General features: G+C 38.9%; 1 protein-coding gene across 2 annotated transcripts in view; it reads left to right on the top strand.

The window, feature by feature from the left end:
* The window catches only part of CACNA2D1 (calcium voltage-gated channel auxiliary subunit alpha2delta 1), a 361672-nt gene that overhangs the window by 59671 nt on the left and 279671 nt on the right, over nucleotides 1–22330 (top strand). For both annotated transcript variants that reach the window (XM_054179081.1, XM_054179082.1), the window contains exon 3: nucleotides 14605–14721. In XM_054179081.1, coding sequence (XP_054035056.1) covers nucleotides 14605–14721 — 117 coding nt within the window. The remainder of the gene's footprint in view (nucleotides 1–14604; nucleotides 14722–22330) is intronic.

The following is a 22330-nucleotide window of genomic DNA, read 5'->3' as shown; positions in this document are numbered from 1 at the left end:
GCTTTAATCCCAGATCAGTTTTCCTCTGAATTAGTTGTGTGTTCTTTGGTGGTATGAATCAACACAAATACTAGTAACATCTAAATATAAGTTCTGTGATCAGTAAGACTGGTGGTGTTTAAAGCAGAGTTCCTCCTTGTGTCCTTCAAGTCTTATTTATACTATCTGGGAATGGTATCAAAATGGTCTTCCAAAAATAGTCTTCAAGTACATTTTTAAATACTGCTTTTTTGGACATTACTGGGAGTTTAGGCAGGATCTGGGAGAATTCCAACTTGGATTTAATACCAATGTGATATCCTTATTACAGTAATGCAAACATTGCTTCAACAAGGTAGGAAGTCAGGATTCAAGAAGCCAAAATACTCAGCTGGTTGAAAACTAGCAGACCTCCACTGACTTCTGCAGATCATGATGATTTACTTCTGCTAAGCATCATACCTAACAACATTTAATTTACAATTTAAACAGGTAAAAAGTACTTTAAAACAAACAAACAAACAAAGCCAACAAAACTCAAACATTTTTGCACAAGAAACAGAGTTTATAGCTGAATCTTCTTCTGTAGTTGTCCAGATGAAAAGGACATAATTTTGTGCTTCCTGTGATTTAAAGGATTTTTTTTTTCACTGAAAGAGCTAAAGTAGTGTTTATAAGAAGGTGTTGCATATACAACACCTTTAAACTTGAAAACAGGAAGACAGGATGGACAGGAAACTATTTATAAGGAGATACCAGATGTCCAATGTGTTTCTTTAATTATCTCTCAACAAACGAAACAGAATTCCTCAGAAAGGAAACAGATAAAATGGTCACAAGTGATGTGGAAAAGGCTGAGGCTCTCAATGACTTCTTTACCTCAGTCTTCACTGCAAGGGCCTCCAGCCACACTCCTGGAGTCACGGAAGATAACGGCAGGGACCGGGAGGAAGAACTGCCCATCGTAAGTGAAGATCAGGTTTGTGATCACCTGAAGAGCCTGAAAGTGTTCAAGTCCATGGGACCTGGCAGGATACACCCATGGGTACTGAGAGAACTGGCAGATGAGGTTGCTAAACTCCTCTCTATTATATTCCAAAAGTCATGGCAGTCTGGGGAAGTCCCCACAGACTGGATAAGGGGAAACACTACTCCCATTTTCAAAAAGGGTAAGAAGGAAGAACCAGGGAACTACAGGCCAGTCAGTCTCACCTCTGTACCTGGAAAGATCATGGAGCAGATCCTCCTGGAGGCACTACTGACACAGAAGAATAATGAAGAGGTGATTTGGAACAGTCAGCATGGCTTCACCAAGAGCAAATCCTGCCTGCCAAACCTAGTGGCCTTCTATGAACAGGTGACAACATTAATAGATGAGGGGCAGGCAACTGATGTCATTTACCTGGACTTGAGCAAAGCCTTCGACACTGTCCCACACCACATCCTAGTCTCCAAACTGGTGACACATGGGTTTGATGGGTAGACCACTAGATGGAGAAAGAACTGGCTTGATGGCTGCACCCAAAGAGTGGCTGTCAATGGGTCCATGTCCCAGTGGAGGCCAGTGACAAGCGGAATCCCTCAGGGATCAGTCCTGGGACCAGTCTTGTTCAACATCTTTGTGAGTGACATGGACAGTGGCATTGAGTGCACCCTCAGCAGACACCAAGCTGTGTGGTACAGCAGACACGCTGGAGGGAAGGGATGCCATCCAGAGGGACCTTGACAGGCTGGAGAGGTGGGCACAAGCCAACCTCATGAGGTTCAACAAGACCAAGGGCAGGGTCCTTCATCTGGGTCAAGGCAATCCCAGGCACAAATACAGGCTGGGCAGTGACTGGCTGGAAAACAGCCCTGAGGAGAGAGACTTGGGGGTGCTGGTGGACGAGAAGCTCAACATGAGCTCTCAATGTGCACTTGCAGCCCAGAAGGCCAATCAGGTCCTAGGCTGCATCAAGAGAAGTGTGGCCAGCAGGTCAAGGGAGGTGATTCTCCCCCTCTACTCAGCTCTGGTGAGACCCCACCTGGAGCACTGCATCCAGTTCTGGAGCCCCTATTACAAGAGGGATATGGACATGCTGGAAGGTGTCCAGAGAAGGGCCACGAGGATGAGCAGAGGGCTGGAGCACCTCTCCTGTGAGGACAAACTGAAGGAGTTGGGGCTGTTCAATCTGGAGAAAAGAAGGCTCCAAGGTGACCTAATTGTGGCCTTCCAGTATCTGAAGGGAGCCTACAAGAAGGCTGGGGAGGGACTTCTCAGGATATCAGGTAGTGATAGGACTAGGCTGAATGGAATGAAGCTGGAGGTGGGGAGATTCAGGCTGGAGGTGAGGAGGAAGTTCTTCACCGTGAGAGTGGTAAAGCCCTGGAATGGGTTGTCCAGGGAGGTGGTTGAGGCCCCATCCCTGGAGGTGTTTAAGCCCAGGCTGGATGGGGCTCTGGCCAGCCTGATCTAGTGTGGGGTGTCCCTGCCCATGGCATGGGGGCTGGAACTAGATGATCCTTGTGGTGCCTTCCAACCCTTACTGATACTACGATTCTATGATTCCATGAAAGAACTCTCTATATGTCCTTTAATGTTTTAAGTATATCAACAGTCATGTAGTTTTAAGAATATCAACAGTCATGTAGTTGTTCTTTCAACCTTTTTAAAGGTTCATGTAACTTTGTCTTACTCATGAACTCTCTGTTTTATCAGATATTATGAAGCTGCCTGTATCAAATCTCACTAACTTAATTCATCACTAGGCATTTTGTCTTAGTAAACAGTTCGAAGTCACATGCTACCCACAGTTACTTCAGCTTGCACAGAAAATAGTTAGAGAGCCTCCAGAACTGCAGAACTTAAGTAAATATGTACACCAGTTTTGATGGAAGTATGCACAGCTTCCATTTTTACATAGATCTTTCAGGCAAAGACCCATGACTAAGCTAATTGACAGCTCTTTTAATCTAATAAATGACAAGTATGCTTCTGATTTCCAGCTCTTAAAACACCTCTAGGGACAGGAGAGAGGAAGGAGGGAACCCTGCGGTACCCAGGCCTCAGACTAGAGAACATGCCTTGTAGCAATGCATGAGCTTGTCTGTTCACTGGTTGAAGAGAATTCTCTTTTACATGAACACTGTATTAAAAATGTGGGTCTGTGTTAAGAGCTTTTATGTGACAAACACACTGGAGCTTCACTATGGCTGTTATAGCAGAAAGATACCATTGTGTTCCAAGCAATGCCATAAGTGAACGGAACAGCAGAGAGGCATTTCCAAAGAAATCTACTCTGAATCTGTTTCCTTTTGGATATATGTCTGGAAAAACAATCCATGCATGATGCTCATAAGGCATACTGTTATTAAAGTCCCAAGAGCTGTAGAGTGAACTCACATAGACTGAGTTGGCCTTTAAAATGATGTTCATACTGAGGCAGAAATACCATTTCTTCCTCAAAAATGAAAGAGAGATGTGGCAATGAGTTCTGTGCACAGGGTGAGTCCACCAACGACTATTAGATTTTTATTTATTTATTTTATCTCTTGACTGCTGTTTTATAATAATTAGCCCTTTCTTTTCTAACATTCAGCTGAGGTTCTGCACGAGCACATTTCATCCATTGCTCAGTATGAGGTCTGTGTGCCTAATGCACAGATGGTGTGAGTCTGCTGCAGCACGGAGATTGGCAGCAGATTCCCAGTCCATGCTTTTAGCTTTTGAGGTCTTGGATCAGTCTCTAGAGTTTAACTGAGATGAGTGACTTGTAAGAGAGACTGGTCTCTGACTTGAACTGCCCTGGGGCAGGGATGTTCAGGAAACCTTCTTTCTGCCAACAGGGATAATAAACTAGGCATAATTTTCTGTTGGATTCCTTACAGATTTTGCCTAAATTAGTACTGTGTTCTAGAAGCTCTACAGACAGAAGCATGCTGCTAACTTACTACCTATAGAAGCTGTCATACGTATCTTGCCTTCTTTTTAACTATATAGAGGTCTGTGTAAGGGGAGAGTTTACCAGCTTTCTTGAACTTAATGTAAATTTTATATCTGGATGATTTTTCTCCTCTGTTATAAGGGATCTGAAATTCCTGCTTCAAAAGGTGGCTTGACAGACAAGTTAGGAGTAAACATTTATTTTCTTGTTGTTCTCTAGGGTATTTAGGTGGCTTGTTCTTAAAAATCATAAAGTTAATGGGATACATTAGCAAAGGTTCTATATAAATTTGGTATTATTTATTGAAGAAAAAAAAAAAACAACAACCCAAATTCATTCACAGAACTGAAATTTTCATTTATTTTTGCCAGATTTATTATTTTAAGAATCCTGTATCTATCAGTAGAATTTAGCCTGAATGTGCTTTAGCCAAAGGCAAAGAGTTTCATATCTCATACTATTCTGTGATAAACTGCCAGATGGACCTAGGGAATGTATGGCCACATTCCAGAATATAATACATTCCCCTCATTAAAGTTGAAGAAATGGAGGGGTTTATGATTAAGAAAAATAGAAAGAAGAAATAAGTTATCTAGATTTTTTTTTTTAGGATGGTTTGCTTTTAGAAATAATAACCCAAATAAATTCATTTGAGTTACATTTCTCTGGAGATCTTGTCTCTGGACTTTGCAAATCTGAATATTTTTTAAAAAAATATCCTGATTATTATCGATTCTGATGAGTTTGTCACTATTTTAACCCTGAATTTTAAGACACATCTGATTTTGTATGAATATAGTGGTCTGCAGTCTCCATCCTTCTTCACCCCTGAAAGTGGAAGACTTACCTAATACCCCAGTGCTTGTGGGCACAACTTGCATAGCTGTAAAGCTGTTCACTGTGTGTTCTGGGTGTACTGTGCAGAGCTCTAAGCATGGAAAACAAATGCATAAATGAGTTGAATGTGGGAATTAAAGAAATTTTCATATTCATTCAATAAATTGTGCTACCCAATAAGGTTCACAATGACTGACTGCAAAAGTCAGGAAAGTATTCAGTCTTTTCTTTTTCTCTTTTTGTCTCTTTTTGTTGTCCTCAATGGAACAACAACAAAAAAAAAAAAGACTTTTTTTTTTTCATGTAAAATAAAAAAGATAATACTTTTTTTACCCATATAAAAACAATTACAGCTCCATTTTAGTGTCCTCTGGTTATGAAAATTTCAACAAAATTGATGTTTTGAAGATGTTGGAGCGTTTCCTGTGTACTCATTGAGTTACCAGATTTATAGTTGCTGAAACTTCCCTGACTCCAGGCCATTTTTATGAGTGGTTCTGGTTGGTCTACAGCTGAACTTTGCTGCAAAAGTGCAATTTTTATTTGTGTCTTTACACTAGTGCAAAGACACTAAGATAAGGAGGGGTTTGTGGTGAAGGGAAGTGAGAACAGGATTACTTTTAGAATGGAATTATGAAGGGGTACAGTGAATTGTGGGCATTTCAGATATTTTTTGAGAAGTCAGTGTCCATTTACCAGAATTAAAATAGTGTGTGAGGTAGGGTTGATTGGTTAGAGGTTCCCAAAATACAGTAATAGGGTTTTTTCACATGCAGTATTTATACAGTTATGCCCATATGTAGTATGTCACTGCCACTGATATGTTCTATGTATAACCAAATACCAAAGTTGCAGGCACTAGAAATAGAATCCTCCAAAATAAATTCTGTTGAGTTTACACATTGATAACCAATGTCAAGATGTTAGCAAAAAAGGTGTAGTCTGGGAAATTTGAAGGGACATCTGCAATTCTGCGTTGGTAACCCAAATGGAAAATAAGAGAGTGTGAAAACATGGGGACCCTCATTTATTATGTGCAGGTAACAGGATCACAGGATGTCAGGGGTTGGAAGGGACCTCCGGAGATCATCTAGTCCAACCCCAGGTGCTACTCTCTCTTTGCTCCCCGAGCAATAATCTGGCATTTTGAAGAGTTCCTTCTTCCAGCAAACAAAATCAGCTCTAAATCACAAAGAACAGGTGGCTGCATTGACAAATCCATCTCAGGCTCAAGGGAAGGGATGGCCTGATGGTACCATAGTTTTAATTACTGTTTGGTGATCTGGATTGTCTTTGAGTAAGGCATTGTTCTTGGTTATTTTTTAACTTTCCATTTGCTTTAAGACTAATGCAATCTGACCTATTGATATTTGTTTTTTGTTTTTTTTTCCCAGATTATTTTTCATAAAAGCTGAAAGCAAATTACTTTCTTTAAAAAAACCACACTCCCCAAAACCCAACAGAAACCTAAACTTTATAGCTAACTAGTCTCCAAATCCTGTGGTTAGCAAAACACAAAAAATACTCTGCTAGTTCTCTGTGAGTTAGAATTCCCTTTGGGGATAGTCAGTAGGCATTGAGAGCTGTTGAGGTTGGATAAAATTTCCTTAAAACAAATGAGTTTGAAAAATTACATGAGTGCCCACCTCAAAATGTGCCAGAAAAGCAGAAGAAATGTGAACCGCTTTCTTCACATTATTCTTCTTCTATTACAAGAAAGATTCACTTGTTGTTCTCATCATAAATTGGGATTTTTTGAGTTCTCATCCTGTCTCAGCTAAAAGACTGAGTTAAACTGCTGTGAAACCAATTAATGATTTAGTCCTGTTACTTAGTACTTTCTTGCTATCACTATAAAACACAACTGAAAGCCTTAAAATACATTTTTCTTAACAAAGGAGTATTTTTAGGTCTGTTTTTGATGTTTGTACAATAGCAGAGGTACAAAGCTGATTTTATGTTCTCTGAAGGTTTGAATACAAAGTCACAATTACCAAAATTGCTTCTTAATTTTCAAGTCCTCTAGACTGCTTGTTAATTATAAACAGTCAAAAGGGTCTGGTGATTCCATCCTACAAAGTATCCCTGATTAACTGCTTTCCTTTGAGTAGACACCTGAGTGAGCCAATTTGCTCTGACACTACTTTCTCTCTGATGTTAACTGAGACAGAAGCATTCCCAGAATCTTGCAGAATTCAGCCTGAATGTATTCCTGAAGAATGGAATAGCTCTGATGGTCTTTTCCTAATGTGCACATCATGACTACAATGTGGTATGGTTTAAAACATGTCAGCTGTCCTGTCACTTGTAATCCTGGACCTTTACAGCAGTCACTGATGAGGCAAGGGATTTTGAAAAGCAACAGCTACAGTAAACTACTGGGGTGTTTTTTTCCTTTGTGTTGTTGCCATGAATTTCAAGAATGAAGGCATCTGTGAGTTGCTAGGGAGCAGCTGTAATCTTATTTATACATTCTGTGTAGCAGAGAGTAAGACATATTTAAAATTCGCAGGCTGATTTCTGTGAACATACAGAATGATCCTTGGAAAGGAGCATTTTTTCAATGTGTTCTACAATGGATCACTTGTGATTCAAAGAAGAGAAATGCCTTGTGAGGAAAAACAATCCCCTGGCATGTATTAGAAATAGAAAGTATTAGTATAACAGTGGAAATAGTTTATGGTAATAAGAAGATAGAATTTCTGCCCCTGGGTAGATTATATAGTTGTTTATGGCTACTGAAAATTAAAGGAAAATATCTACAGTGAGGAAGAGTTAGTAATAATAATCTCTCACATGGATTGAAGTGATTATTTCCATTTTCTGGCTCTTCCTGTTCCCAAGGTCTTTTCATATGTTTGGATGTCAGCTCCCCTCTCCGCTTTTCTCACATTAATGACATCATGATCTGGAACTTTGTGGCATAAATTAAGTAAAAAAACCTATAATTAGTGAATATATGGGTGCTATTAGTTGACATTTTGTAAGTTAAACAAAGTTATTAAAATTGAAGCCGTAATTTCTGTAAAACATGTTGAATATTGAGGATGAAACAATAGCTTTTCATAAAAATATTTGTTTTGAAAATGTAAACATTACTCAAAAGTTCACGAAGAAATAAACTTTTTTTTTTAAGCTAAATTCTTCACAGGGTGAAATACTGGTTTTTTGAGGGTCAATCTGTATGATGCCTTTTGGGTGGAGAGAGGGAGAATGAAGAGCAATGAATGAGCTCAGAGTTCAACAACATCCTTGGCCAATTGAGTATATGTATAAACTAGAAAAGCTCCTGAGTTATCCCATTAGCTATCTTTTTAAATTTAATATTCTAATATAATTTATTAGGCCAGGATTTTATTTTAGTCAATAATTTGTCTACATAAAGAGCAGATGGAAATGCTCTATATCACAATGAATAAACCTCTGGAACTGCTTGCTCCTTTCAATTACTATTAAGGTGATTTGAGTGCTGTGGTGGGTTGAAGTTTCCCCCCCTCAGCATTAGCTTTGATGGAACAACTCAGTTATAAGCAAATGAAGCTGTATTCACAAGCAAAAACTACACTCTAGAATGGAATTAAATGAATATGTACAGAATATGCAGTATTTACAGTATTATACAGATATTCGCAATTAGCAAACAACACAAAAATTCTCCTGGTCAGAGACCAAGGAAGCTGTTCCACTGTCCCCCTTTGCCCCTGTCCCACAAGAGAGAGGGAAGCAGAGAGAAAGCAGTGGGTTAGGCTTAACTAAACAATTTCAGCCAAGGCCAGCTGACAAGCAGGTTAATGTCTCCCGAGCGAAGCAAAAAAACAGAGATCAGAAAAGAAAAAAAGAACTGTTTAGGTACATGCCATCTTATTCTAGATATTTATCCAGTGAATTTGTTTAAAATAATCTTTTGTTTTCCTTTTTACACCCAATAGTGATTTATTTATATTTTCTACTTTTCTGCTTAAAATCTGTAGCCAAATTTTTGAGGCATATCCTAAAACCACCACAGGTGCTTGCTCAGCCTTAGGTTTAGAAATCTCAAAGCTACATAAATCCCTGTTTGTAAAGAGCAAGCATCATGGTTCAATCCACGCTGATTTTATCAGAGAATTACACATTGCAGAGTACCAACTTTGGTGTCAAGTGGTACCAAAAGCTGTGATCTTGACTTAGTTGATTGCTTGTCATGTCTGAGACTGTTGACAGCCCCCATTACCAGCATCCTGGGTGGGACTTTGAGAATCTATTCCAAAGGATATTTAAAGGTAGGAAAAGATACAGTGGTTTTGGTTAACTTTTGAAATTCTGCATTTGAACTTCTGAAGATCTTGTTTCATATGACTTCTGTGTCTATGGAATTGAGATTGATGTCTCATGTTGCATGTTTGGGCCCTCAACCATGTTACCACTGCCAGAAGAAAAGACAGATTTTTCTTAATGTGAAAGACTGACAGTTTTGAAACAACCAACCAACCAACCAACCAACCAACCAACCAACCAACCAACCAACCAACCAACCAACCAACCAACAGGCAAATGAATTCTATTATAGTTTAGAATAATTCAACACAAACTATTTTCCTTTTTATCTGTGGAGTCTGTGCAAATAGTGCCAAGACCATAGATCCAAAACACAGATAATTTATTACTCTCAGGAACTTTCTCAGAATGTAGTAAAGCATCAGGGCCATTTAAATACAATTTCAATGTTACAGTGGGCTCCAGTGCCTGCCACAATCATGGAATGGCTGAGGTTGGAAGGGATCTTACAGATCATCTACTCCAACCTCCCCACCATGGACAGGGACACCTCTCAACTAGACTTGGCTGCTCAAAGCCTCCTCCAACTTGGCTTTGAACACCCCCAGGGAGGAGGCATCCACAACCTCCCTGGGTAACCTATTCCAGTGTCTCACCACCCTTGTACTGAACTTCTTCCTAAGATCCAGTCTAAATCTACTTTCCCTCAACTTCAAACAGTTCCCCTTTGTCATATTGCTAGACACCCTTATGAAAAATCCATCTCTGGCCTTCCTGGAGGGCCTCTTCAGGTATTGAAAGACAGCTGTAAGGTCCCCCCATTGTCTTCTTTTCTCCAGGCTGAACAATCTCAGCTGCCTTATCCTGCCTTTATTAGCAGAAGTGTTCCAGCCTTGGGATCACTTTGTGGACCTCCTCTGGACTCACTCCAAGGGAAGGGCCACAAAGATGATGCAAGAGCATTAAAATGTAACAAAAGGTGTTCAATGAAAGTGTATCTTTCATTCTCTCTCAATTTGTGAAGCAATGTTTGACTTTCCCTCCAAAATGTCATGAAAAACAAGCAGAATGTGTCTTTTTGCAATATTTATAAACATGTCCTTGAAAGCTGAGTGGAGAGGGGTATGTTTTGATGAGGAGGTGGCTTTTTTCCTAATGTTCACCACATTCAACTATTGTCTTTCTTGTATTGTTTCATCGCAATGTGAATCTCCTCATTATGTTCTTTCCCTGAAGACCTTGAATATTGCTATACCAGAATAAGTATTCAGCATTTAGAAAGCAATTTTAATACATTCTTGCCTGAATAAAGAATTTCATGGCTATTGGCTTCCAAGAAAAATCAAAGTATTTGTTGTGCTGTGACCTTCCAGATTGTACTTAGTCATGCAATGAGGCTTTGTTCTGTGAAAAGTGGTAGAGGTTTTTATGAAATTTTGGAAAGCTTTTAGAAAAACATTAGTAGTTAAAGCACTAAATGCTATTATGGACATAGAAGCCAACAGAATCCAGCACTCACTTGGTCAAAACAATTTAATAAAATGTATTTAAATGAGCTCTTCATAACAAGCCATGCAGCCTGCCAAATTGCATTTTGAAATACAAATGAGCTCCCCTTTGCTGATAAGACCCTTTATGACTACTTGAGATGAGCTTCAGTTAATTGTGTTTGACTGCTAGGTAGGAGGCTGGAGGAAGGAAGGGTTTGTCACAGGGTGCTAAACCCTGAAGCACGTATCATTTCCTCGTGTGTTGTGTTGAACTGCTGCAGTGCTACGGCTGAAAATTAAAGAAAAGGGGAGCAGGCACCAAACAAATTATGTACACTTCTCTCAAATAATTAGTGAATTCTTCTTATGCTCGTTCTTGGTAGCTGAGACAGGTCTCACACTTCAGGAAAATAAAGGATGTAATGTTTCAAGTTCTTTCTGATGACTTTTGTTTAGGAGCTTGTGGGATAAATCTTCCACTGGTGTTAGAAGCAGGGGAGATAAATGTTCCAAGCCCTGCCATGGGGTAAAGAAAATGAGGATGAGAAAGTTTCTGACTCTACTCTGAAGTGGAATTTTTTTTTTTTTTTGAGGAGATTGTTTTGAATTTCTTTTCCAATCTCAGGCTTTCTTGGTGGTAGGACCCACAATGCCTGTTATAAAGGTTTTAGGTTGAAGTATGAGTAGGATTTCTGTCTGGTGTGATTCTAATCTCATTGTTCAATGAATCAAACTTTGAACTATTCTGATAGTTGGAGAAGAAAAACAAAACCACGTATTTTTTCTCTGCAAACATACCCACCAAACTATGCTGTGATAATCTTCAGCTTTCAAACCATTCAAATTTGGAGGTACAGGAATAACTACTCTATAGGAATGTGGTGTGTGAAAAAATGGATTGCCTTCAAATTGGGGTTTATAAGGATCATATGTTCGCTGGAAGAATGGTATAAATACAGGTATGAAAGTGCAAATTTTCCATCCAGATTCTCAATCCCTTACCTTTACAGCTTACTATAACTTTGCTCTAAATTGAAAGATTAAGTCCAATAAATCATACGTATTGGGATTCTGGCTGGTAGGGTGCAAAGCTATGGCTGTGTGGATGACTCACCTTAACTTCTGCTGAGGCAATTAGATCATAGCCTACTATAAACTGCATTTCACTAAGTATTTAATGATGTCAGGAAATCATCACTACCTGGTCAGTGCATTCTCCAAGTCCTCCCTGTCATCACAGAATCATAGAATAATTTGGGTTGGAAGGGACCTCCAAAGGTCATCTAGTCCAACCCCTGTACTGTCATCAGGGACATCCTCCACTAGATCAGGCTGCTCAGAGCCCTGTCCAGCCTGATTGAGTATCTCCAAGCATGGGGCGTCTGGAGACCCACTCTGGGAAACCTGCTCCAGTGTTCCACTATCTTCATGGTAAAGAACTTGTTCCTAACATCCAATTTAAATCTTCTCTTGTCTCATTTCAAACCATTGCCCCTCATCCTATCACTGCAGGCCTTTGGAAACAATCCCTCTTCAGCCTTCTTGTAGTCCCCCTTCAGGTACTGGAAGGCTGCTATTAGGTCTGCTTGAAGCCTTCTCTTCTCCAGGCTGAAAAACCCCAGTTCCCTCAGCCTTCCTCATAGAAGAGGTGCTCCAGCCCCCTGATCATTTTCATGGCCCTCCTCTAGACCCACTCCATCAGGTCCATGTCCTTTTTGTGTTGAGGACCCCAGGGCTGGATGTAATACTCCAGGTGAGGTCTCACCAGAGCAAAGTGTCAGAATCACTTCTCTCCATCTGCTGGCAGCGCTTCTTTTGATGCAGCCAAGGATGCCACTGCCCTTCTGGGATGCAAGTGCCCACTTGCTTATGTCCAGCTTGTCATCCACCAGCACCCCTGAGGCCTTTTCTGCAGTCCTGCTCTCAATTTCATCATCCCCCTGCATGTACTGATATTGCAGATCACCCTGACCTAGGTGAAGAATAGAATAGAATAGAATAGAATAGAATAGAATAGAATAGAATAGAATAGAATAGAATAGAATAGAATAGAATAGAATAAACCTTGCACTTTGCCTTATGGAACCTAATGAGAGTCTCCTCAGCCCACCTCTCCTGCCAGTACAGGTCCTTCTGGATGTCACCCATCCCATCCCTCAGTCTTATCACTTACACCACTCAGCTTGGTATCATCTAAAGACTTGGTGAGGGTATCTCAGTCTCACTGTTAATATCCTTGATGAAGATATTGAACAGCACTGGTCCCAGTGTAGACCCTTGAGGGACATCACTTGTCACCCATCTCCATCTGGCCATTGTGCCGTTGATCACTGCCCTTTGCATGTCATGGCCATGGCCAATTTAGATGCTTCTCTGAAATTTCCCTTCTTGATCTTAATCTGCAAAACTGATTTTGACTCTTACTTTGCCTGTAAGACTGTATGGCTTCTCTGGTCACTACAGTAAATTTAACTGAATCCCATATCTTACTCTGCAAATTTAATATGTTTCAGAGAAAAAAATGTAAAAAAAATCTGTAGTGATCAGTTGCAACATAAAAGGTCTTTATTTCCAGTTTTGTTGATTAGTAATTGGCCTATCAAGCTTTTCTCCTATTAACATCTGTCCTCAAAAAAAAAACAATTAAAAAGAAAGATAGTTTTGGTTATACTTGAGAAACATTGTGTGGCAATTTTGCAAAGTGAATGCCTCAAAAATATCCAGACTATAATCTGACTTAGTTTAGTGATGGAAAGAAAAGACTACTTCTGAAAGGAAAAAACAAAACTAAACCCAAATACAAAACACAAAGTCCAACAAATGTGTCGCAAAATTCACAAGTGATGAAAACCTATGACAGCTTATGAGATATGTCCGAGAAAAATTTACAGCTACAACTGTAGCTGTCAGAAATCTATTTGTGATAAATACCCATCAGCTACAAGCACCAGAGACATATTTTTCTGAGTTTCTTCAAGGTCTCCACAGCTTTAACCCAAGAAACCTGGCAGGGCTGGTAGACTCAGTCTGGTCTGTAGTTTCCCAGTTCTTATGCTGGATGGCAGCCAGTGCATTAGCACTGGATCTGTTCCTGCCTGTGCCTGGAATTACTCCCTGGGAGACAGCACAGGCCCCACCAGGCAGCATTGCACAGAGGCAGAGTACTTGAGTAAACTCAGGCCATCTGTTGGTTGCATAAATTAGTTTCCCCCATTTGCCCATCTAGCCATAAACCATCCACTTTTTTCCCTCTCCCTCTCCCTCTCTTGCTCCCTCTCCCTCTCCAGCTCCCTTGCCCACTCCCTTCAATGTTGTGGGTTTTTTTGTCTATTTTTTTTTTGTCTTTTTTCTAGTAGGACAGAGATGGGTAAATGGATTTTTTGTTGGTTTTTATTTCTTCACCTCTTGTGGTTGTGTGCATTTCATGGTATTGGCCTTGTTTAACAAATTATCTCCTTTACATATGTTTTCTGCTTTGGAAATGGTTAATAGTGTTTACCAGTGCTAACCTTTATTCATGATAGAGGAGAAACATGATTATGTTTATTTTCCTTCTTTCTTCCATCTTTTTCACCTCTTTAATTTTTTCCCTATTTCCTTTGTTGTTCTTTTCCTGTTTTCCCTCTTCCTCTTCTTTGTTTTCTTATCCTCTCACTCTTCTTTCCTCATAAACACTAGCACTATAATATTAATAAATAGACAAGGGACTAACTGATTAGATCACTGTAGCTTAAATTATTTGCTTCATGTGATATGTTTGTTGTTCAATATTCAAGGCAGAATGCTACTATTTGATTTCTGCCTCAGTGATGTTACAGAATGGCCATTTCTCTCAGCAGTCTATGAAAGCCATATTCCTTGAGCTTTGAATAGGCCAGCACTAGAAACAGTCAGTTTTGAAGATTTATCATTGACTTTTAGTAGCATCTTCTGCATCTCAAACAAAAAGACTAAGTATTTCTTTCACAAGGCATGTTTTGGTTTTCCTAACAGGAGACATTCTGAAGCTCTCCAGTTCTCCAGAACTGAGGACACCTCAGTGCCTGTTTTGTGAAATCATGTTATATATTTTTAATATCCTTCACCATTTTTATATGTTTCCATTTTCCCTCTTGCAGATTTACAAGAAAAACCAAGCTTTGTATACTGTAGAAGCCAACAACCCTCGTCAGCTAGTGGAGATTGCAGCCAGAGACATTGAAAAACTTCTGAGTAACAGGTCTAAAGCCTTGGTGGTGAGTACTAATGGATTAGATTTTCTATTTAGCATTAAGACCAAAATCTTATTTGATATTGAAATGTGCTTTTATGGTTATATATACAGCCTGTACACTTACAGGCAGTGTCAGTATCATGCATACAGGACTTGAGATGAAGAAAGATGGTTTATAACTTCATGGTTGAAAGTGAACTCATTAGTTTTTTGGCATAGGGCAGGTGCTTATGATAGTGATGGACAGATTAGGAACTGGGTCCAAGGAACAAATCAAGTTATAAATAGATTGGAAAATGTTCCTCAAAGTGACGCACACAAATGTTTATGACTTGAAGATCACTGTACTCTACAGTTAGTATCTTGTGGAATTAAGAAGTAGAGCTTTTATAAAATGTGATTTTAAAATAATGGTATCTCTCAAGCCAGGATGCTCATTTTGGTATCATTGCTAACTACATCCATTGATAATTTGGTCTCTTCAATTTTTTAGCTGCTCAGTCTTTCTTGATGGTAGTAACTAATTCTTCTCCTTCAACAAATGTAGCCATGTGTGAATCAAAATTAATTTCCCTATGTATTCTATTTCTGATTTACTAATTTAATCTGTATGGCAATTGTATTTTGTATCAGCAAATTTAATGCTAAACTCTGAGTTTGAAGACCATATTGCATTGCATCCTCATGATTTTTTATGCTTGAAATGAAGAGTAGCTGTTTCTTTAAGGTGCTTTTGCCAGCAGTCTGTTTCTCTGCTACTCCTTAAGATGCTAAACCTTGGTAATTGCCATTTTATGATTCCTCCCCACATCACTCTTTCTTGTATGAGAGTTTAGAGTGTTTTTCAGAAGATACTGACCAAACATGTATGGGGGGAGATCCAGATGAAGTTATAAACATGCTTCATACAGAGTAGAGCTATTAATATAGGCTTAAAGGGTGGAAGAGCAGACTGGAATTCCCTGAGCAATTATATATCCACATAGACTTGCAGATGAGTTTGAATGTGAAAGTTTAAAGTGAAAGAGAGAAAAAAGAGGGATTAGTTCACCTCACTGTAGACTTCTACTCAGCTGGTCGTCCTAAGCTGCTTTTTGTTCAGTGCAATAAAACAGGCACTTCTCAGTCAGGATTGACCTGAGCTGAGTAAGACTTTAAAATGGGATGAACTACAGCATAGAAGTACTTCTCTCTATCGGAGGAACATCCATCTATACTGTAGGTGTGTAAAGTTGGGGCATGCAGGTCCCAATCAAGTATTCCTTTTATCGGTACAGTTTTGTGCAGCTGAAGAATCAGTCTGAGAGTGAAACTGCTGCTGTATGTAATCCTGAGGATTACGCTTGCTGTAGGTGATGAGATTTTACTCAGTCCATTGGCCATGCATAGGTACCATGAAAGGTACCCATTTTGCCTGCCTTTTGTTCATAGCAGGAGAGGTTTGTGTGTGTCTGTGGTGATTCAGTCTTAAACTGTAAAGAAAATTAAATATCTCATGTCTACTTTAAAACAGATGCCAGAATAGTTTCCCTGTTTATGTTTATTTCCCTGTCTCATTTTAGGCAAGCTTGTGGTCATTTTTCTGAAAGGGTACTATGATGCAGTTCCCTGATGTGAAAGATAATTAAATTTTCCATCACTAATCCAGTTGTTTGGCCTGTGTTGTTGGGGTTTTTTTGTTTGGTTGTTTGTTTATTTATTTATTTTCATTTTTATTTTGGTTTAGTTTGGTTTGGTTTTGTCTGTTGCTGCTCCTTTTTTTTCCAAAAAGTAAAAACAAAAGTCTTGCAGCCTTCAGAACTTCCCATAATTTTGAATGCATCTTGAAGGCAAATAAAAAGTTCTCCAAATGTATTAGTGGCTAAAGACCTATGACTTTAAAATCAATTTTGTTATTTTGCAGTATATGAGTTGTTATGTCTTTAATGATTGGGGCTGCCATTACTACAACCCCAAAGTGCAATGCTGCGGTGAATGTGTAATACTTATTATTTTTAGCTGCATGCCATCATTTTAGTATATGTCAACTAGACTTCTGTGTAACATCTCTATCAATCTTGACACTTAATGCAGATAGAAATCCATCACCAAGCAGGTAGAAATCTTAGCTCCCCCTCATATTTCACAGAACTGAATCTAATTTGCTGTCATTTAAATACTCATCAACATTGCTTCTCTTCAGCTGGAACATCTCTAAATTTTTCTTTAATACCCAGAAATCACCAGAATTTACAAGCATCAATTACATGATTACAATACCTACATGAGATCCCATTATATTTTTTTTCCAGCAAAGTGATTGAAATAACCTATTGAATAGTCTTCTACTCAGTTTCTGAAGGTCTGAGGTTGTCAGATTTTAGATGTTTACCTTGCCAAAGCTTCCTGTGAACTTTCGGTACTTTTTATGTCCTAATTATATATGGCATTTCCTTTCTCTCTATGTATCCTAGTTCGGTTTTATCCTTAAAAAAAAAAAAAATCTCCATATATTTTAAAAATAAAAAGTTCTCAAAATTGTCTCCAGAGCAGCTTTCTAGAGCTGATTGGTCATAGATGGTTCCTGAGAAAACTTACTTTTCCTTTTGTATCAAATGCCACAGCCAAAGCCAGTGCATTAAAAAGGAGTATAACATCTCAAACAGGAAAACTGGCTTAAGCTTTTTTAATACAATTTTCATTGTTTGATTCAACTTCTGATTTGTGATTCAGGCATTTTTCTCAATCATTAGAAATGCTAGCTTTTCTGGAGCATTCTGTCACTGTTTATTTAAAAAATGGATTTCTAATGTATATTCATCTACCCAAGGGTTTGTTCTTTCAAGACAAACAACCAACCCCCCCAAAACAACAATAACAACTAACAAACAAACAAACCCAAAACACAAACCCAGGAAATCCCCAAAGCCAACCCCCCCTGAAAAACATTATTGAAGGAAGAGTTACCCTTTTATTAATCTCAGTCCTAGTCAGATCTCTTTGCTGACTCATTCGCTACATGTTATTAATTTTGGATCACTTCATGTTAGTTTCTCTTTTTGCTATCACCTGACCTGAAGAACTCCTAATGACTTGGATATTTATACTGACATTTTCATTTGTAGTTATCTGAGATTTATGTCAGAGCTTTCCATGACTTCTTATTTTAAACCTTTCTCTAGACTGTTTTTGCACACAGTCACTCATCTTCTGTATCTGAACCGCTACTTCCTAAGAGAATTTCTTCAACTTCCATATGTATTTCTCTTCTTTTATCAAAGGCTATCTTTATGCTGGCATTTTGTACACCTTATGTAGTGAAGCTGTATTATTTATCTGAAATTGAAATCTTCTTAAATATGCTGAGTCACATTTTTTTTTAAATCAGGTGTGGAGTTGAATGGAACTGTTAACTGCTGGCTACTTACTTGTATGATATTTTGACATGAATCCTACTTGTCTGATCCAAAATTAAGATGTACACATGTTCCCCTCCAAATCTTCTTTTCCACAATGAAGTATGTCCTTCTGGAAAGCTGAAAGCCTTGATGTCAGAACCTTATTGCCAACACTGTGGTGTATGCTCACAGTATATTTACAGATAAACGCTTTTTAACTTTCTGCTCATATTCTAAGGCACTGAGAGTAAAACAAACACTCAGTGTCCACTAAAAAACTCTTCACTGGATTATGAGAGACATTCATATTTCTTTGTTTTATTGAGGTAATTTGTATTTGCTTTTAGCTATTAAAACTCTTACATTAAGGACATTTAAGGTAAACCTTTGGCTTCTTGGGTAGCATGCAGACAAAAACGAGTTAAATGCAGATTTATACCTGGTTGTCTAGATTTCTTCAGATATTTCTACCAGAGACATCATATCTTCACTCTAGCCTTTATGCCTTGGTTTCTTCTGAAAACTGAGGTGTGGTAGTTTCCATGGAAACTGAGGCACAGATTGTGTGCTGGGAGACAGGTTCCATCTACATGCTTTTGGGAAATATCCAAGGTGCACAACTGTGTCTGTGAATGAGGCACTCAGAATATTTATCTGCTAGTTTAGATGCAATTTCAACACAGCTGTGCAAGTGTGTCCAGATCTCTTAGTATTTCCCTGCCTGCCTGAAATAAGGCTTCAGTGTCTCACAATACAACTGAGAAGCTTAAATAAACATGTGTTATACTTTGAGATTTCTGGGCAGAGATGCTGTGCACTTTAAATAGGGTTGGGATTTTTTCTGTAGCCTGAAAGACCTATAAAGCTAAAATAAAATTTGAAGTTGTGCTTGATAGTACTGATTTTTGGAAGGGGTCCAAAACTCTAGATTGAGTTTTGTTTGGATGTCTAAAACCAGCCTAACATTCTTGAAAATGTTCTGGGACACCTGTCTTCTAGTCTGCTAATTTGAAATTGCCTGTACTAGCAAGATATCTTTTCACTCTTTAAAAATACTCTATAGATAAATTTGAGTTGCCCACTTATTTAGCAGAACTTTCATTGGGTCACATCTCTTGGGAGCTGTTGCAATTCAGCCTCTGGTCTCCTGAGCTGAACTGGAAACTCCAAAGAACCTAAATAAACACATCTAATAGTGGGGTCCCTTACTTCTGCTTGGTAATCTAGGCTTAGAGATAATGGCTCCATAAGAACTTGGGGCAGGCCTGTGAGCTGAAAATATCTGTGAATACATTTGAATATGCATCTGTATCTGGAAACACTTGCACAGGTGGGTTGAAATGGCATCTAAATCATATTCCAGTATATTGGAAATAGACATTTTCCCAGTTATTATCTAATCTAAAAGGTAAATAGATAAAACATTTTACCATGGAGGAAGATCTGCGATTATCTTCCTCGCCATTTAAATCCCTAATCACAAGGCTAAAGTTTTCCAATCACTAGTGTAATGTGTAAAAAACTGTGTAAGAAACCACATTTTGACTATAACAGTTGTCCTCTGCCTTCATTATTATGCCTTTAAATATGTTAAATCCACTTGTAATTATCTTCAGGGTATGAGGGACAGTCTTTGCCCCAAAATTAGGTCATTGCCCAGAGATGTAGTTTAGGTCCTTTGAAAGTCGGGGTCAGACTGTGGTTCTGACTTCACTTGTTATTTTGCGAACAGTAAACATTATCATGAGAAGACACTGATGAACTACATTTTGAGCTGATGGAGGTACCTGATGTTTCTTATTAATTCCTTATGCATAGCTGTGGTATCCCATAGAATCAACAGACACAGGTAGAGGTATCTGCTTTGCTGTTGAGAAGATTAGTTAAGGTAAAAAGTGTTTGCCTTCCCTCTCTTTCCTAGGTGATTTAAAAACCATAATCTTTGTTGAGAACTGATTTCAAAACTGATTTCAGTATAAAAAGAAGCATCACTCAGGTCTTGGTAAACTTGCTATTTTCTCTTTGTTTTTGGTTTTCTACCCTTTCGACCCATTTGCCAGTTACAGGCAGTGTTAGATACTTGTATTGAAAAGGGCTCAAGTTCTAGATTCATAGAATGGTTTAGGTTGGAAAGGACCTTGAAGATCACCTAGTTCCAAGCCCTCTGCCATGGGCAGGGACACCTTTCACTAGATCAGGTTGCTCAAGGCCTCATCCGGCCTGGCCTTGAACATGTCCAAGGATGGGCATCCATGACCTCCCTGGGCAACATGTTTCAATGTCTACCCACCTTCACTATAAAGAATATCTTCTTAATCTCCAGTCTAAATCTGCCCTCCTAAAGCTTCAATCCATTACCTCTCATCATATCACAACAAGCCCTTATGGAAAGTCCCTTCCCAGATTTCTTGTAGGCACCCTTCATGTACTGGAAGGCTGCTCTAAGGTCTCCCTGGAGCTTTCTCCATACTGAACAGCCCCATCTCTCTCAGCCTGTCCCCAGAAGAGAATCCTCCAGCCTTCTGATCTTCTTCATGGCCCTCCTCTGGACCCACTCCAACATCAACATTCTCTTATGGTGGGGGCACCAGAACTGAGCTTTCTGAAATCTGCAGATGTAAAGGTAGCCTATTTTGAAAGCCAGTTGTAGTGGCTGAAGCAGATGTGTTTTGGAGTGACAGCTAGTGAGACTTGATGCTTGAGAAGTCAAGTATTTGTGAATTTGTCCACATGTCAGATGTTTGAATTTGTTTATATTTGTCATGCCTTAAGTCTTGTTTTATTAATCGTTATCTAGATGCAATATTATGCCTCAGAGAATAGATTCACATAACTCACAGTCCTTGCAAGGCATCATAAAAGTCTGGAAAAATAAATCAGAAGGTTTGCAATGAAATTTCTTATAAATACTGGCTGTTTCTGGGGCTTTTTCTTTCTACAGTTTACTTGATTTGCCTTCTGCAGATCTTGTGTTATTGTTGACAGCTAGAGAGGGTGGTCCCTCCCACTTCACATATCCTCATAGATAGCCATGAGTCATCATTTTGCTTTTTGTAGCCCTGGACTGTATGTAGTGCTGGAATGGCATCTGGTACGCTGGGTTAGAGAGACACCTGCTGAATCTCTGTCCTGCTAACATAGTGATAGATTGATAGAATAGCTTCTATGTTGCTCTCACTTTTGCTGTGGAGAAAAATAAGGAGCAACAGTAGCTGTAGCAATTCTTTCCCATTCAGTTCCCTTTATGTATTCAATTGAGCAGATCCCCTTACAAAAAAAAATGGCCATGGCTAATTTTGCAGAGGTTGTGTTGTTGAATCCCTGTAGAGGATTCTTCTTATTTGTTACAAGCAGGTTTCTTTGTCTAAGGTTAAGGATACTGAAATTTCATTTGTGAAAGATGTTCTGCAGGTGCATAGCCTCATTACAGCAGGCATTACCCTGAGCTGGGGAGGTTGTTGTAGCAGCTGTGAAAGATGGGCTCTTGCTCCAAATAACTCTTTCTGTTTCCTGTAGTTATAAAGTTACTTTTGCAGCTTCAAATGCTCAGATTTTGAAAGAAAATAATGCAGCCCAAACCTCTGTTGTGTCTTTTCTTTGTCCCACTTTTAGTCTCTGGGGCATTGCTACCTTTCTTAGCTGAGGCTTACCCTTAGGCAGCTTCTCCACCAGATATGTATATATGTTTTTTATGTGTTTCTGCCTGATAGGTGAAGAGAAATATTTTCTTGCTTATTTCTTGGTCTGCTGACTTCCATTCAGATCATCTGCCCCAAGAAACATGGTGATGCATTTATTGGTGTAAGACTGTTTTGTGCTGTGGCTAGCTGGAAATTTTACAGAAGAATGGTTTTCCATGGTAAAACATTCATTTTTCAAAATCACAGTATTTCATGCTAAGAGTTTAATTTCCTCCCAATTTGTCTGGTTTAATGGAAGGTTGTCTATCTAAACAGACTGAAGAATATAGGAGTTCTTTCGCATTGCAAGTTTCATACCCTAATGCTGTTTAGCCAGCCCTCTCAAGACTCCTAAGCATTCCTTCAGTCACTAAGTTTACATTTTCAACCATAACAAAATGGAATTTTACATTTTAAAGTCCTTTCTGAAGTGAAAACTCCACTTACTTGCTGAAAACATGACTGAGAAGAAACAAATGTAAGTGGTGTTTTCAGTGGTTCAAAGTTGCACACAAAAATTATCCATAAAACATTGTACAATAATTGTGTAATGCACACAAGTCTCTCAGTCTAG

The sequence above is a fragment of the Dryobates pubescens genome, chromosome Z (genome assembly GCF_014839835.1).
Source record: "Dryobates pubescens isolate bDryPub1 chromosome Z, bDryPub1.pri, whole genome shotgun sequence".
Lineage (NCBI taxonomy): Eukaryota > Metazoa > Chordata > Aves > Piciformes > Picidae > Dryobates > Dryobates pubescens.
The sequence above is the reverse complement of the archived record's forward strand: the minus strand, read 5'-3'. Positions and strand labels throughout refer to the sequence as shown.